At 26.6% G+C, this 16,995-nt stretch overlaps 2 protein-coding genes across 4 annotated transcripts in view; both read left to right on the forward strand.

The window, feature by feature from the left end:
* Positions 1-12,978, forward strand: part of Sona (sol narae metalloprotease) — a 53,700-nt gene extending 40,722 nt beyond the window's left edge. For 2 of the 3 annotated variants that reach the window (XM_074253720.1, XM_074253729.1), the window contains exons 6-17: positions 430-519; positions 3,044-3,245; positions 3,475-3,610; positions 3,997-4,126; positions 4,193-4,335; positions 6,234-6,289; positions 7,604-7,730; positions 7,936-8,100; positions 8,732-8,858; positions 9,038-9,142; positions 9,218-9,366; positions 12,166-12,978. In XM_074253720.1, the coding sequence (XP_074109821.1) occupies positions 430-519; positions 3,044-3,245; positions 3,475-3,610; positions 3,997-4,126; positions 4,193-4,335; positions 6,234-6,289; positions 7,604-7,730; positions 7,936-8,100; positions 8,732-8,858; positions 9,038-9,142; positions 9,218-9,366; positions 12,166-12,181 (1,446 nt within the window). In that variant the 3' untranslated portion in view covers positions 12,182-12,978. Of the gene's footprint in view, positions 1-429; positions 520-3,043; positions 3,246-3,474; positions 3,611-3,996; positions 4,127-4,192; positions 4,336-5,282; positions 5,336-6,233; positions 6,290-7,603; positions 7,731-7,935; positions 8,101-8,731; positions 8,859-9,037; positions 9,143-9,217; positions 9,367-12,165 lie in introns of all 3 variants that reach the window. The other variant, XM_074253735.1, reaches the window with a different exon arrangement.
* Positions 12,979-13,395: 417 nt separating this feature from the next.
* Positions 13,396-16,108, forward strand: LOC141535997 (A disintegrin and metalloproteinase with thrombospondin motifs like). Its single transcript, XM_074256192.1, has 13 exons — positions 13,396-13,455; positions 13,538-13,598; positions 13,814-14,025; positions 14,100-14,370; positions 14,450-14,555; positions 14,627-14,756; positions 14,832-14,980; positions 15,050-15,099; positions 15,170-15,296; positions 15,368-15,511; positions 15,580-15,706; positions 15,784-15,891; positions 15,965-16,108. Exons 1-13 carry the CDS (start codon positions 13,396-13,398, stop codon positions 16,091-16,093), a joined length of 1,674 nt encoding a protein of 557 aa, XP_074112293.1. The 3' UTR covers positions 16,094-16,108.
* Positions 16,109-16,995: the final 887 nt, after the last annotated feature.

The following is a 16,995-nucleotide window of genomic DNA, read 5'->3' on the forward strand; positions in this document are numbered from 1 at the left end:
AAATAACATTAAAGTACAAAAGAATTTTTTTCTATTATAAAACAAAAAAAAAAAAAAAAACTTAAATTTATAAATTCATTGAATCTATAAAATTACAAATAAAAATGTTGATGCATAAAAAATATATTACGAAAGAGAATTTTGTAAGAAAAAAATTCTGAGAAGAAATATAAATTACCAATTAGTTGTATAATAATAATAATAATAATAATAATAATAATAATAATAATAATAATAATAATAATAATAATAATAATAATAATAATAATAATAATAATAATAATAATAATAATAATAATAATAATAATAATAATAATAATAATAATAATAATAATAATAATAATAATAATAATAATAATAATAATAATAATAATAATAATAATAATAAAATTTATTTTACCAAAAATACTAATCAATAAAAAATGACAGGCTAGTGCAGATATCGGTGATATTTATCAAGACCCGGCGAACATGGCGTCTATATTGCTGCACCGAGATGCGAATGGGAAAGTACTTGTGGTAAGAAAATAACCGTATTTAAAAATAAATATATCTCATTCGTCCTCTAATTTCTTAGCCATCAGATTAAAGATTCGCGTTTCACTGATCCCGATTCTCAAAAAAATAAATAAACATAATAATCAACCTGTACCCCTTTCGTCACACCACAAAGTAGTCGGTAACCGTAACAGTTATTATACCCAGAAATATTTCGTAAACTTTTATTTTAAAACTCGGTCCACGGACAGATTGAAACGCTATCTCCGTGAGCTGTCCAACTCAATTCATGTAACAACAATCATAATAATAATAATAATAATAATAATAATAATAATAATAATAATAATAATAATAATAATAATAATAATAATAATAATAATAATAATAATAATAATAATAATAATAATAATAATAATAATAATAATAATAATAATAATCATTACAACAATAGTATAAAAATAAAACCGCGATGCATCGTAACAGTAGGTTGCATGACGGAAAAACAATTAGAGGGTGGCAATCACAATGCTCTTAGGTCTCTTCGTTTCTCCTATACACCGTGTCAGCAAAACAGACGATATTGCAAGACAGCCAGCTAAACAAAACATTTTTTAAATTCGCAACAATATTTATTCACTACGACTCTTACAACTCTTATTTATTCTCTTTATCCCAATACAACTCCGGTGTTATTTTTTCTGTCACGCATCGCTCAGCGTCCCAGTTTCAATCCATCTCTTGCAATTTCCGTCAACTTATTTATTCCGTTAACAAAGTTGCTTCAATAAATCTCTTTCTTCCTTCGAGTTCATTGCTTAAAATTTTTTTTTTTTTTTTTTTCAATCATTCAATTCATTATAAATGAAAATAATAACCTAGCGACGGCCTCGTGGCGCCCAACGCTTTGCAATTAGGAGGTAGTCAAGTGAATTGTCCTCGTTACCCCTATACTTATTTGTATATATTTATTATACATTATTATATAAATATCTATACATTATAATCAATCGTACTCTTACACGACAATAATATTTAGTATTTGGTCACGCATCGCTCATCTTCGTGGCTACAAACATTTATTTATGTCCTCACCTTGTTCGCAATAGACGTGTCATTATTACCATTATTACTATTATTGTTGTTATTATGAAGCTAAGTAATAGTTTAGGATTTTAACTTGACATTTAATAATATCTATTGAAAGTACGCAGTAATTGGTACGCACGTCAATAATTGATAGCTGACATGTGCAAATGGAATGCACTTTTTAGGACCTTTTAAATTAAAATGTTTATGAAATTATTCTTCTTGATTATTTTTAAAAGGGATGAGCATGGGATTTATCAATGACTCAATAAACATGTTAATTATGCACGAGTAAGACTGACCGATTATATAATAAAATGAGAGGCTAATGTTGTGATGTAAAGACAAGCCTCCGGTAAAATAATATTTGTATTTTATTTTAAAATATCTTGCTCGTCTTCTTCGTGTTGGTCTTCATCTCAACTTGGCTACAAATGAACTTAGTGTCATGACCTTTTCGTGAGCGCTTTCACTGCTGCCGGTTAGGTGTATTACACTTTACAGTTGTTACTTTTTACCGGTTAACTTGAAATGCCTATATACTGAACATATTGCCGCGATATATATAAATATATATGTACCCATCCCGCGATCAAACTTGATAGATGATCGATCGAGACCGAGTTTGTTGCCATATTCATTTTTGCCGGCTATTACTGCACGGGTAACATTTACACGTAATCCGAATAAGAACGTAAATGAAGAACATTTAGACCGATCCTTGATTTTTTTTTTTATTTTTTTTTTTGTTCAACTAATGACCCGGTTACACATGAAATTTTTGAAAGATTCTCCTTAAGCGATGTCGAAAATATTTACTTTCTTTTTTTTATTAGCCGGAATTATTATAATTTTATTAATAATTGAATAACCTTGTTGGGCAATTTTTTTTCACTTCATGGAGAGAATTAAGTAGTAAAAATTATCATCTACTTATTGTAGAGTCATTTTTAATTTATCCGGATAATAAAATTTACAATTGTTGATATTAATAAGAGCTGATAAATTTTATTTTCAAAAATATTTATAAACATCATCAATATTTATCAAAATTCACTTATTAAATTTAAAATTAACAATTCTAAATTTTACTATCAACTTTATAATCTCCAAAAAAATATTTATAATAAGAATAATTGAGAGATGGTAACAGTTATCACAAAGTATGATAGTTATCATTTAAGCTAATTAAAATTTCATATTAAAAATTATTATCCTTGATAATAATCGTTTTCATCTTCACAATAACTCCTACAATGAAAATGAGAAATATTACGGCACTTTATTATAGAAATTTATATGAAATGATTATTAATTTTAATTAAAAAATTGTTAAACTAATTATTTCAACTCTAGAAAATTTTTTTACTATGTTAGATGATTTATAAAAAAATCTCGTTGTATTAATGATATAATTTAATTTTTTCTGGGTTTATTTAAAATGAATTATTTTTAGGAAGGAGACATTGGCTCTGAGTTAGTGATCCGACCACTTCCAAGCCGGTTAATAAATGAAATAGTAAGTAAACATGATGTGTATCACGAGCCTAATTTACTGCCAAATGTTACAAGAGTAAAGAGAAGTCTCAGTCAAACACATCATCACATTGTGTATAAACGCACGAGTCGGCCTGTCTCCGATGAATATAATGATTTCGGTAAGTTTTTTTTTTTTATAATTGTTTAAGTTATTTCGAAAGTACAATTAAATATAATGAGAATGAGTAATCTTTTAGTTTTTAATGTCACTTATTAAATCATAGTTTCGCTTGAATTTTTTTCCTATAAAGTAATAATGATAATAATTTATGAGAAAATTTTTTAAATATTAAACATCGATGATAATGATAATAATAATATTAACGAGGTACTTTAAATCACCCACAGCTTTTATGGAACCGGACCACCTAGCTAAGAGGTTCAGGTTGAAGAGATCAATTAACTCGAGAACGGAGTATTCTTCGCCACCGCCTGATGTTATTTATCCGGAAATATTATGTATTGTTGATTACGAAGGCTACAGGTGAGATAATTATTATCATTATTTTATTATTTATATTTTTTTATATTGAAAATTGAATAAATAATTACGATAATCATTCAAATAATATATTAAAATATTCAATTATTGTAACGATATTAATTTACACGCATCACGAGAAAACTATGTGTATGTTGAACAAATTCTTACATAATAACATATAATTGCAAAATGTTTAAAAATTGGAGTGAACTGGATTCAACCAGTTAATTATTAGTTTGAGTACTAGTTAACCGATCGATACATAATTACAAGCCAGAATAATTTTTATCCAAGTTCGGAGTTCAACAGAAATAAATTAGCTCCTGATTTTTAAACATGTTCATTTTTTGTTCTCGTTTGATTAATAATTGAACGGCTTGTTACAGAATGCACGGAGGAGATAATTTGCAAATAAAAAAATACTTTGTGGCCTTTTGGAACGGAGTTGACCTGAGATATAAGTCGCTGAAGGGACCAAAAATACGCATTAGTATTGCCGGAATTATTATCTCGAGGGTAAAATTTTTTTCTATTTATTTTAAAAATTTAATTTTCATCATTAATTTAAACTGTAATTATTAGGGAAGGGACGCAACACCGTACTTGGAAAATAATCGTGTAGGACGTGATGCCATCGACTCAGCAGCAGCACTTACCGACATGGGCAAATATCTCTTCCGGGAGAGAAGACTTCCGGTTTACGATATTGCCGTCGCAGTGACAAAGTAAGGGTAACCGTATTCCACGTAAATTACACACTGTGTGAATACGTATTTTTTTACTTTTTTATTTTTATCAACTCAAACTTCATTACTAAAAGTCACGAAATTTTTTTTTCTCGGAACAAATTGTCCCACTTTCAAATTTAGACTAAACATTTTACTCTCCGTATTCTTAAAACTCATTAGTGTCGCATCAAATCCAGTCGAGTCGCATAAAAGAATTTCTTTGCATTTCATTTACTTAAAAAATAATTGCCGTTGTAATTTCAACAACTTTTTTTCGGGTCTTGTTTGTCTTTCTCGGTAACAATATTTAAAATTTAAATAACACCAGTTCATTTCAAAAGTATTAATAAAGAAAATTTATTTGATTCAAGAGTAAAAATTTTAAATAAAAAAAATATTTAAAATTTTTATATTTTTCAATAAAACAAAAAAGGACTTTAATTAAAAAATTTGTTTTGGTTTTAAAGAATTTAATTAAAAAATTTTTCTGCTAGATTTAAAATTTCAAAATTATTTTTTTGGTCTAAAATTTCTTCTCCCGAATTAATTAATTTTTTATTAAATTACAAAATTCGTTTCATGTATGACCATCAGTTGAACGATAATTGACCCTGAAACTGTTGGCGGGCCTTGAAAATATTCATCGGTCATGGCCCGATTAATTTAGAAATAATCATTCAATTTGTAGATTATCATTGTTATTATTATTACTGGTGTTGTAAAAATCAATCAATCGGTTGGTTAATCATTAATCACTATAAAAAATTTTTTTTCTATAATTTACTTGTTTATTTTTTTTTTTTTTTTAAGAAATCTAAAAATCGATTTTCCAATTAATCGATTGCTTTCTTACAACACTAATTATTTCTAAACAAAAATAAAATATATAAACTCATCGCCATCACTATTTTCATACTGTCGAATTTTTTCATTCTATAAAACAGGTATGATATGTGCCGTCGTAGGAAAGGCGGCCGGTGCACTAAGGGAACCGCTGGTATGCTCACTCCAGAGATTATATATATACTTTTGTTATTTATTATTATTAATTATCACCGATAATAACTATTTACCCTCACCGTCCATTTGTAAATATTGCGCCAACATTTACTCAAGTAGAAAAATTACTGGGCTGAATGGTAACCAAAGATTTTTAAAATAAGCAAAAAAATCTTTCGTAGTGAATTTTTTATTTTTAAAATCAGTGGGTACTTTATCGTGATTTTTTTATTGAATAAAATTAATAATAAACTAGAAACTTAAACTTATAATTATGCTAAAAAAAATATTTAAACTTAATCGCGCAGTAAATTTTTATTACCCAAAATCCGGGCGTTGACATCACGATAAAGTCACTGACATTAAGTGCAATAAAAATAATATTCAAAAAAGGACGAAAATTTAAAAAATTTACAAGATAATAATGGTAGAATAATTGCTTGTTAATGTTTGGGTTTTGGATTATCATTATTCATTAATGTGGTTATAATTTAATTATTGTATGTATATTCATTTAATTTTAAAAATAAAGTGCAATCTAGTGGCCCTCGACAGTGAAAGAACCGAGTTCGTAGAATACCAGGATAATACACCGCTAATTCAAGGAGTCACCTCTAACTGTCATTCCCGACAAAGATTTTTATTTTTTTTTTGTACTATAGTTTTGCAAACACTCAATATCAAGTCGCTTCAAATTTTTATTTTCTCTTGAAATATCAAGTCTGTTTGCCAAAAAAATAAGACAGTAATCGCTTAGTCATCCATCGATCGATTCATTTTATTTAATTACATTAGTATATTATTCTTCTTCTTTTTTTCTATCAAGTCTCGTGACGTGGTAGTCCATCACAGTTTTTTACTGAATAATAAACAACGATTTTAATTGTGCGTTCCAGATTAGATATGTGCAGGAGACAACATACTAATGCCGTATGCAATAGAGGAACTGCAGGTATGTTTTCTGACGAAGAAAGTTAAAGCAAACAATATAAAAAGAATCTTTTTTTCTATCACTTTTTTTAATTTTTGTGCTTTCGCACCGTTTTATCTTTCACTGATGTTTATTTTGTACTTCACTTTATTTATTTTTAAGGTAAATGGCCAATTTTTTTTTATTCTTCTGATTGATAAATTTCAATTTTAATCACATAAATTTTTAATTTAGTTTTGAAAAAAATTATTCAAATAAAAATAATGATTTAATTTATTAATTTGATCTAGATCAAAGTTCTGAGAAAAATGAATAATTTAGTGTAAAAATTTAATGGCCAAACTACCTTACAAATCACCGATCACTTTACTTTAAAATGTAAAAATTCTATAAAATAATTGTCTTTATTATTTTATTTAAAAAAAAAAATTTCTAGTAAAATTGCTGAAAAACAGAATTTTTTTCTGGACACCTGCTCTCTACACTGGCTTGTTCTCTCACTGGCACGTATTGCGATCTCCAAATCAAAACCTCAAAGTCTCAATAAAAATTATATTATTTTATCAACACTAAAAAAAAACTAAAAAAATTAAAGAGCAAAAATTTTTGACGTAAGAAAAATTTTGAAGAATTTTTTCTTAAATCAAGTAAAAAAATTTTACTTTGTTCAAGAATTTCTTCAAAATAATTTTCCAGGTTCTGAAATTTTTCTCTTAAACAAAATCAATTTTTTTTCAGTGCACTAAATAATTTTATTTGTCGTTTTTCTATGCACGTTTTTTCTCGTTTCCTAAAAACTTTTCTGATAAACGTTTTAATTTTTCACCTCCAACGTACTATCGTTAAGGACCCCCACGGTAAGTCTCTCTATTCTTCACGTGAGTGACTAAATGAATAGAATTACTAAGTTAAAAAAATGTTTTTAAATAAAAAATGATAAACTTTAAAATTAAAAATTTTAAATGACTGAAAAATTACAAAATTACGCATGAGCTTACGATGGCCACTAGCATGGCTTATAATTACAATAGATACAATAACATTTGAGTTACTTTAATTCCCAAATAAAATCAATAACATCCTAACAGTAACTCGATAATTTATTAATTTTAATTGAATAAAAAAAATATTGCTGGTATTTTTAACCTAAAGTAGCTGAATTAACTAAACTGTTTGTCAAAAAATATTAATATAAAAATCGGTTTTCATAATTAGTAATTTATATAGTCATAATTCATATTAAAAAATAGATAATAGATTGAATAATAATTAATAATAATATTATTGGGGTGGAATATTTAAAAATTTTTAATATAACAAACTTTCTCAACGCAGGATTCGCTTATGTGGGTGGTGCTTGTGTTGTTAACAAGCGTCTGGAGAAGGTCAATTCAGTTGCTATTATCGAGGACACCGGCGGATTTAGTGGAATAATCGTCGCCGCTCACGAAGTCGGTCATTTGTAAGTCTCAAAACTTTCTATTTATAATTCCTCTTATTAAAGTATAATAGAGTAATAAAAAACTAAAATACATAAATAAGTAAAATGTCAATAAAAGTCAAGTCTAGCTGATTGTGAGCGTAATCATCGGCTTGCGCGAGTAATTATTAAAATTTATTATAATATGCCCGTAAATATATAATTACAATAAGTATCTATCATGCAGGCTGGGTGCTGTCCATGATGGTTCACCGCCTCCAAGCTACCTCGGTGGACCGGGTGCTATAAAATGCCGTTGGGAGGATGGTTATATCATGAGTGATCTTCGACACACTGAGAAAGGATTTAAATGGTCCCACTGCAGTGTCGCATCTTTTCATCACTTCCTTAAGTATGCTTTTATTTACATTTCATTTAATAAATCATTGTAGTTTGTAGTTTTCGGTTTTATTATTCGTGTTGTTTGTTATTTATTATTATTATTACTCTAATTAATTTTTAATTCTATCACGGAAGTTGTTAAAGTCACTATTTATTAGACAACGTATATTATATTATTATTGTTATTTCAAAATTAAAAATATATTATTAAGTTATTAAATTAAAGTGAGTTACAACACAAATTAATGTCAGAGCAAGTTGATTTCACACTTTAATTTTTTTTATTTTAATAATTATTTTAAATGTACATCTACTGTAAATAAAATTTTAATTTCTGAAGGAGTAAATAATTTTTTTGAAGGGAAAAATTAAAGTTAGAAATACAATTTATAAAAGCTAGATGCTCTGAGTAAAAAGTTGTAAAAATTAATACTCAGAATTTTATTTTATATAAATTTTATTTAAAACTATAATTTATATTTTTAACTAAAAATAAAATTATAAATTTTTTAGTCAAAGCTACTCTTATTATAACAAAAAACTGTAAATTTGTCAATTGCTCTTTTTTCCGAGCTAGAAAAATTGTTGTAAATTTTAAATCATTCCGAGCTTGTTAATTAACATAAATACTACTTTTACAGCGGAGATACGGCGACCTGCTTGACAAATGTACCGCATGAAGACGAAAAACTGTCGCGAGTATTACCGGGTACATTATTATCATTAGATGCACAATGTCGCAAGGACCGTGGCACGAGTGCATGTTTCGTAAGTATAAATACATTAACAAGTATATAAATTTAATCTTTCGATATTTACAATTTGTATTTAAATCTTTAAAAATTTTAAATGTCATAATATATATTTTCACTTCTTTTAGTCGTTTGTGTAATAAAATTTGAATAAATTATTATTTTATTTTTATTATATAATAATTTAAATTACAGAGAGACAACAGAGTTTGTGCTCAATTATTTTGCTTTGACGCGCTCTCTGGTTACTGTGTTGCGTACAGACCTGCTGCAGAAGGCTCGTCATGTGGGGATGGACAGGTACTTTTTATACAATTTTGAAACAATCATTTTAAGTAATTAATTCTATATTAATGTCGTCTATTTACTCCTCAGCATTGCTTGAATGGTCAATGTGTAGCAGAACACGAAAATATTATTCCCGATTACACGCAAAATATTCCCTCGTATGTCCGTCATGACGGTGTTTACAACAATGCAATTCATAGCCGTCCTTTTTCACAGTATAATCATACAGACTACAGGTATTTTTAAATTTGTTTGTCTAAAAAATTTTTTTAACTTTTTTAGGTTGAAAAATTCACAGTTTCTGATTTTTTTTTAAATCTTCTTCATTTATATAAAAGAATTTATGGTAATTATATAGAAGTAGGGCTTCACTTATGCCTTGAAAAAAAAAAAAAATTAAACTTGTCAACTACTTGATTTTAATCCCTAGTCAATAATTTACAATCAAGATCAATAAAAATGGTCGTTGACTCGGTAATAAAATGAGTAATTTTATTAATAAATTTTGAAGGCTAAGAAAGGTCAGAAACTGGGACATGGTCAAGTCAATAACGATTATTTACGCAAACTATCAATAATAAAATATTTAAAAAAATTTACTAACTTGACTAAGTTATGTTATAAAGCCAAAGAATAATTTCAGAGCTTTAATGAGCAATAAACAAACAAACGAGCCTTTATTGCAAATAAATCAATTACACTGTCGATAAAATTTTACAAGCTTGTAATTAGACAGTCGTCAATCCGAAACTATTTATTGGCTTTATCGCTTCAGTTCGTTATTCATTTGCATTAATAATTCACATGAATTTAATCCTTTAATTAAAAATACTTATCTTTTCTATTTTTTTAATACACATTTGAAATGTATTTTATTTAAAAAATTAATGACGATTTTTAATTATGAAACCGGTACATTTTCTAGCAATAGTCATGTTTTATGTTTAGTAAATATTTAAAAATATATAAATGACCTAAAAATATTTTTTCTCAATAAAAAAATGCAATCTGACAATCCGCCCACGGTACTGCAAATATCACCGGTTAAATAATCAAGAAAAAATGTCACGGTACTTATAGATTTTAATGTAAATAATATTTTTGTTTTTAAGCTTTGGAGGATTAAATTTCATTATTAATTTTTTTTTTTTTTTTTTTTCATAATACTGAAGCTAATTAACTATAAATTAACTCCAGTAATTTTTTTTTTGTTTTCGTAAGTAATTTATTAAAAATGGGACTAAATTGAATATGCATGAAATTATATAATTTAACTAATTAATGATTACATCAACTAATTGATATTTAAAAAAAATATTAAATGGATGACTATAAAAATATAAAATTATTATATTAATAAAATATATACAGGTATCAGTGGGAATCGACAACCCAAAACATACAACAGTCAAATAATGAGTATTCAACACCGAATTACCCAAATTCAAATGAATATACATCATCTGTTGATGATTACTATAACAATAATATGCCATATTATTCAACGACACCTTATTACGACGTATATAACTATGATAACAACAATAACAATAATGATAATAATAATAATAATAATAATAATAATAATAATAATAATAATAATAATAATAATAATAATAATAATAATAATAATAATAATAATAATAATAATAATAATAATAATAATAATAATAATAATGATAATTATTATAATAACAACTACAACATTCAGTCAATTCCTGAATACAATAATGTAAATTATAACGACTACGACAAGACTACTGAACCTACCACGACGTCGACGGCTCCGACTACGACGACGACGGTTAAGAGTGTTTATAATTACTATAATAATTACAACAAAAATTACTATAACCATTACCAAGGTTATTCAACGACAGCCAGTACAATGTTACCTAATAATTATAATGTTTATGATAATACGTTGAATAATGAAGTAAACCCGTACGTACGTAAAAAATATCCAAATTCAGTGACTACATCCACTGCTACTCAAGACCAAAATCATCGACCGAGTACAGGTCGTGGTAAGAGAACATTCCACAATAAATCAAAATTTATTTTCAAACTTTCTATTATTTTCTAAATTTTTTACTTCTATTTTTATTTTTATTTCAATTTTAATGGATTATCTCTTATCACCGCTCTTACTATGGAACTCAATTATGACGATTAAAACATACTTTCAAACTGTTTATTATTAATATTTATTTATTGACTAGAAAATTTATTTTTAATTATTTTATCTTGTAGAATTTTTAGTCAATAATTAATTATAATGTGAAAAATAATGGTAATTATTTACAAGTGGGGTCCACCCTATTTTTGCCTTAAAAAATTGGAAAAAATTTTGGCTCATGTTTTTGGATAAAATTTTTATTTATTTTTTTTTTTTTTTCAATAAAATCAAATAAAAATATCGTTTAAAAAAATGAAAATTAAAATGTTAGACCCCACTTATAAATAAATACCAAATTAATTTTTAAAATTTATAAATAAGTTATTTTTTTAATTTTCTGGTCAAAAATCTAAATTATACAACTACCTACTATTAATAAAAAAAGAAGAAAAATTTTAATAATAATAACTGGGACTAATTTCAAAATTTATCACTCAACTGACTAAAACTTCACACTTCAACTTAACAAGTAAAATTATAATAAAAAAAAATATAAATCAACATAACAATACGTATCCGCTTTTTAACTGATTAAACAAAGGTCTAAAGAAGCGACTCAAGGTCACGCAAACATCGTTATTACAGCTACAAATTATAATAAATTGGTGCTCGATAAGTTGACAACTGTGGCATGAAATAATCAATCATTTAAAAAAATATGAATGCATCTAAGCAAAACCACCCACCCAATTACCTTACTCATCACTCTTATTGTCTACTCAAATTTTATTTACTCAGCCATTAATCAATAACTCACAAAAATTAAATAATAATAATAAACAAAAACTACAAAAGAAAATTAGTATTAATAGTATCTATTTTTTTAATTTAATTAATGAATCTATCTAATTTTTAGAAACCGAGGACGGTGAGTGTGTGGATACGGCGACAAATTGCGCGGAGCAGATTGACAGGCTGAGAACGTGGCTGTGCCATCTACCAACTGTGAAAATTCGCTGCTGCGCCTCCCTTAAAGGCATTTGCAGATAGAATTTTATTTTTTAAAAATACAAAACTGCAAATAACAATTAAATCTTATTGTTAAAATCTTATCAATTTTACCGTTCAATGTTTTTCTCTCAATTTTCATTACAACAAAAATAATTATTATTATTATTTATAACCGCGGATAAAAGGAAATTTTTCTTCCCAAATATTTTTTCTTTACAATAAATTTTGTTCAATAATAATAAATACAAAACTTATTTTATTTATTTCATATTGAACTATTTTTTATTGCTAAAATTTTTTGGGAATAAATGATGAAAATAATAAACCTGAGAAAAATTGTTCTAATAAATATTTTTAAATAAATATTGAAGTAGACAATATTGTAATTTACTTTTGTTTTAATTTTTAAAAAAATATATATATATAAATATATAAATATTATATATAATTATAACTTATGGTCACGATATTGACGATAAGATTTTTTTTAAGTAGAATATATTATTATTATTATTTTATTTTTATTATTATTATTAATTATTATATTCTATTGTGTAGAAAATCGTGAAAAATTTCACATTGTTTTGATTAGAGATAAATCTAGTGACAAAACAAATGGAAATTGTCATTATTGTGAAAATGTGTGACGACGAAAATTTTAAAATGTAATGGAAAAAAAAAAAAAAAAATAAATAAATAAATCACAATGATCTTGAAATTTTGTTTGCTTTCAATTTATTACTTGTATTTCCTTGATCATATTATCGATACGATAATTATTATTTAATTCAATTACGAGATGCCGGAATAATTTTGACCATGAAAATTATCATAATTAAAAAATTAAATATTCACTGTGACAAATCACGTTAAAGTAAATATAGATCGATAAATTATTAGCATTCATCAATTGTGGTTGGCTTTTTAACGGCAAATTAATTACTTATATTGATTATAAATAATTAATTAACGATTTGGAACCTTCGTTAAATGTGTAATATGTTTACTCAACTGATTGTTTACTTACAACTAATTAACATACCCAAAAATTGTATAAAAGTACCATTGTAAGATGATGATTACTTGATAACGTAATTGATTTTTACTCGGATCAATAACTTTATTTTTATTCGAAATGATCCGAAAAATCAGTTTAATAATTTTTGCAGTGATTTCTTCATCGTGCAGTCAATCGGTAAATTTTTTCAAATAAATAATTCATTAAATTTAATTTTTAATAGCTATTTAATAATTATATTATTCTATATTATCTCAAGTTTCATCATCATTTGACTGACGAAGAACTTCAATCTATTTTTCAATCGTCGAGAGATAGAGGTAATTGTTAATTGTTAATTATTTTTTGAAAACTATTAAAATTTTTTAATCATTTATTAAAAAAATTCATAAATCGTTTTCATTGTTCGGCTGCCCAATTTTGAAACACAGTAACTGCAAAATTTTCACACCTGATTTTTTTTAGTATTTTAGTTTTTGATAAATAAATTTTTTTCATCGCTAAATTTATAACTCTAATCATTTTTCTTTTTAAGTACCTTACTATGAAGTAGTACCAGTATCACACACTTTTCACGCCCGAGCCATGCATGAAGATCAAACCGTAAAAATCAACTCTTTTGGCCAAAATTTAGAAATGTATCTAAATCCATCCGATGGATATTTAGTTAGCGAAAACACTCCTGTTTGGATGGCTCAGCGCAACGTAAACTCATTGAACGGTGTAAAATATCGCAAAGTCAAAAATGTAAGTCTAGTCAAAGCTTATAATGAAAATTTGAAAGATTAAATAATTAAATTAACTAATTTTGCTACTTAAAGCCCTTCAGAGATGTCGGTCGAGCGTATCAAGACGCCCAGACCAACTCGGCAGTCGTTATTTACAGGTCTAACAGAAATAAGATAAAATTGTTCGGAAAAATTCACAAAGACTTTATAATCCGTCCTTTGCCTGAGCGTTTTCTGAATAGATTTTTCCGAGTAAAGAGAAGCGTCGGAAATGAAACTGAGAAGAGCGAATTTGCAGAAACGCATCATCATATCATTTACAAACGCCCTGAAATGAGCAGTACCGAATTGAAAAATGCAATTAGTATGTTAATTTTATAATTTTATAATTTTATTGATGATTTTAAGCTATTAAACGATCAATTATTGATTATTTTAATCAGGAGTTGTCGAAAGAACACGAAAATCTCATCACAATAGAAACAAACGCAGTTTACCAGATGTTATTTATCCGCAAGTGTTGGTCATCTTAGACAGCTCTTTATACCAGTAATTATTTTTGTTATTTTTTAACAAAAATTATTTCAAGTTAATTTTTTTTTTTTTTTTTTTAATTACAGAATTTTGAATAAAGATTATAAAACATCAATTTTATATTTACTTTCATTTTGGAACGCTGTCGACTTGAGATACCGTATTATAAGCGACCCGAAAATCCGATTGACTATCGCAGGTTTCATTATTTCAGTGGTAAATATTAACTTTTTTTTTTATTCAGAAAAATAACCAATTATTTATTAATCATAACAATATAAAAAAATTTAGTCAGAAGGAGGAACTCCGTACTTAGAAAACAATCGCCGCGGAAATATAGAACTTGACGCTGATTTGGCATTAACAGCCATGAGTAAATATTTTTATAGAGAAACGAGATTTCCATTTGATACTTATGACATTGCTGTCGCTCTTACCAAGTAAATTGACAAATTTGTATTTATTTCTACCAACTGTTTGTTTTTTTAATATTATTTCCAATATTTCAGCTACGATATGTGTAACGTAGAATACGGCTACTGCGACACTTCAACGTTAGGTAAAAATAATTTTCTATTAAAAAAATATTGAACTTTTATCAAGAAAATTAATCATCAAAATATCAACAGGGTACGCGTTCGAAATGGGAGCCTGTAACAGAAGTTCGATCGACCGAAATACCGAAGCCGTAGGAATTGTGGAAGATGATGCTGGATTCAGCGCGATTCTTCCAACTGCTCATGAAGTTGGTCACTTGTAAGTTTTATACTTTAATTATATAATTAAAATTTTGATAATTAAATTGATTGATTAATTATTAATTACAGAGTGGGTGTTCCTCACGACGGTACCGAAGAAGCATCAGATTGTTCGGGCTTCGACGGCTACATTATGACGTCCACGGTTACTTTCGGCGAAAACAGTTTCCATTGGTCAAAATGCAGTAAAAGATTGATGGCCGAATTCTTCGCGTAATTATTTTATTAATTAAAAAAAAATTACTTGAATTATTTACTAGAATTAATTATTAATTCTCCAGGATGAGCGACGCGTCTTGTCTTTTTGACCAGCCAAGAAGAAGCAAACTAATACCGCACATGCTTCCAGGAAAAATTCAATCTCTCGATCAACAATGTCAAAAAGTTTATGGAACTAAGGCTTGTTTTGTGAGTTTATATTTTAATATCAATTTTAATTTTATAGAGCAACTAATTTTATATTTGTAATTTATAATTTGTTTCAGTATGATGAAAGAGTTTGTATGAAATTAGAGTGTCAAATCCCGAGGGGTGGAGGGTCATGTAAGTCGATGTCTTCTGCTGCTGAAGGGTCCAAATGTGGCGAAGGAATGGTAAATATTTTGACGATTTTGTTTATTATTTTATTAATTATTTTCTATAATTAATGATTTTTAAAAATTTTAGTTTTGTATACGAGGAAATTGCATCGCTGAAAATTCAACGACTGTTCCTAACTGGGAAGAGACAAAACCCAAGATAAATCCGTTTAGAAATAATTTCCACTTCGGGCTTTCTCCGATAAAAATTAATTAATCACCGGAAACACTGTAAAACATTCAGCTGTATTTAATTATTTATTTATTTAATTATTTGTGTAAAAATATTGTAAATAAAATATTTTTTTATTTAAATATGATTGTCGTTGTTTTAAATAAATACGGAATAAAAATAAGAAGTATATCATGATATGATATAGTAATTTATGGACTAAAAATATCAATAAATAATTGGTCTTTTCTGAATAAAAGTGAAAAAGTTTACAGAAATATCTCATTGCAAAATGAAGTCGCTTGTAATACTTTTGGTCTTAGTGCTTCAGTTTTGTTTCAAATCTGGTTATTCAGCTCAGGTAAAAATTAATTAGCTAAAATAGTTTTTATTTTAACAATAAATTCGTTTGTTAATAAAATGAAATTTTTAGCTTCACGAGTTAATGACCGATGAAGAAATTCAATCCGTATTTCAAAGCAATCGCGATAGTGGTATTTATTTTTATTTACTAACTTTTTCATTATTTGAGAATATTTGAGTGTATAATTAATTAAATTTTTATTAATTAGTACCAAAGTATGAAGTAGTACCGATTTTGCACTCAATGAACAAAAAAAATGTTAAGTATCCCGAAGTTTACTTCCATGCTTTTGGAAATGATATATCGTTATACTTGTGGCCTGCCGAGGGATTATTATTTGGAAAACACACACCTGTTTATACGGTACAGAGTGATAAACTGTCGTCAACAGGCTTACGTTACACAGAGTACGATGAATATGGTGTAAGTTATTTTTGTTTAAATATTTCTAAAGTTTTTTATAAAATTTTAAATAGTAAATTGTTTTGATCATTTTTTGAAAAAAATTATCAGATCTATTACGCTTTTCGAGATGATAATAATAATGCAGCGATAATTGTTCGCGATGGAATGTACAACAAAT

The sequence above is a fragment of the Cotesia typhae genome, unplaced genomic scaffold, assembly GCF_013202065.1.
Source record: "Cotesia typhae breed Kobodo isofemale line unplaced genomic scaffold, CoteBio_Ctyphae contig_123, whole genome shotgun sequence".
In the NCBI taxonomy this organism is placed as follows: domain Eukaryota; kingdom Metazoa; phylum Arthropoda; class Insecta; order Hymenoptera; family Braconidae; genus Cotesia; species Cotesia typhae.

Bases quoted from the DNA above. Each gene is read 5' to 3' on its own strand.
- LOC141535997 (XM_074256192.1), top strand. From the start codon at position 13,396: ATGATCCGAAAAATCAGTTTAATAATTTTTGCAGTGATTTCTTCATCG. The intron at 13,456-13,537 runs GTAAATTTTTTC...TATTATCTCAAG, and splicing joins CTTCATCGTGCAGTCAATCG to TTTCATCATCATTTGACTGA. The intron at 15,100-15,169 runs GTAAAAATAATT...AAATATCAACAG, and splicing joins CTGCGACACTTCAACGTTAG to GGTACGCGTTCGAAATGGGA.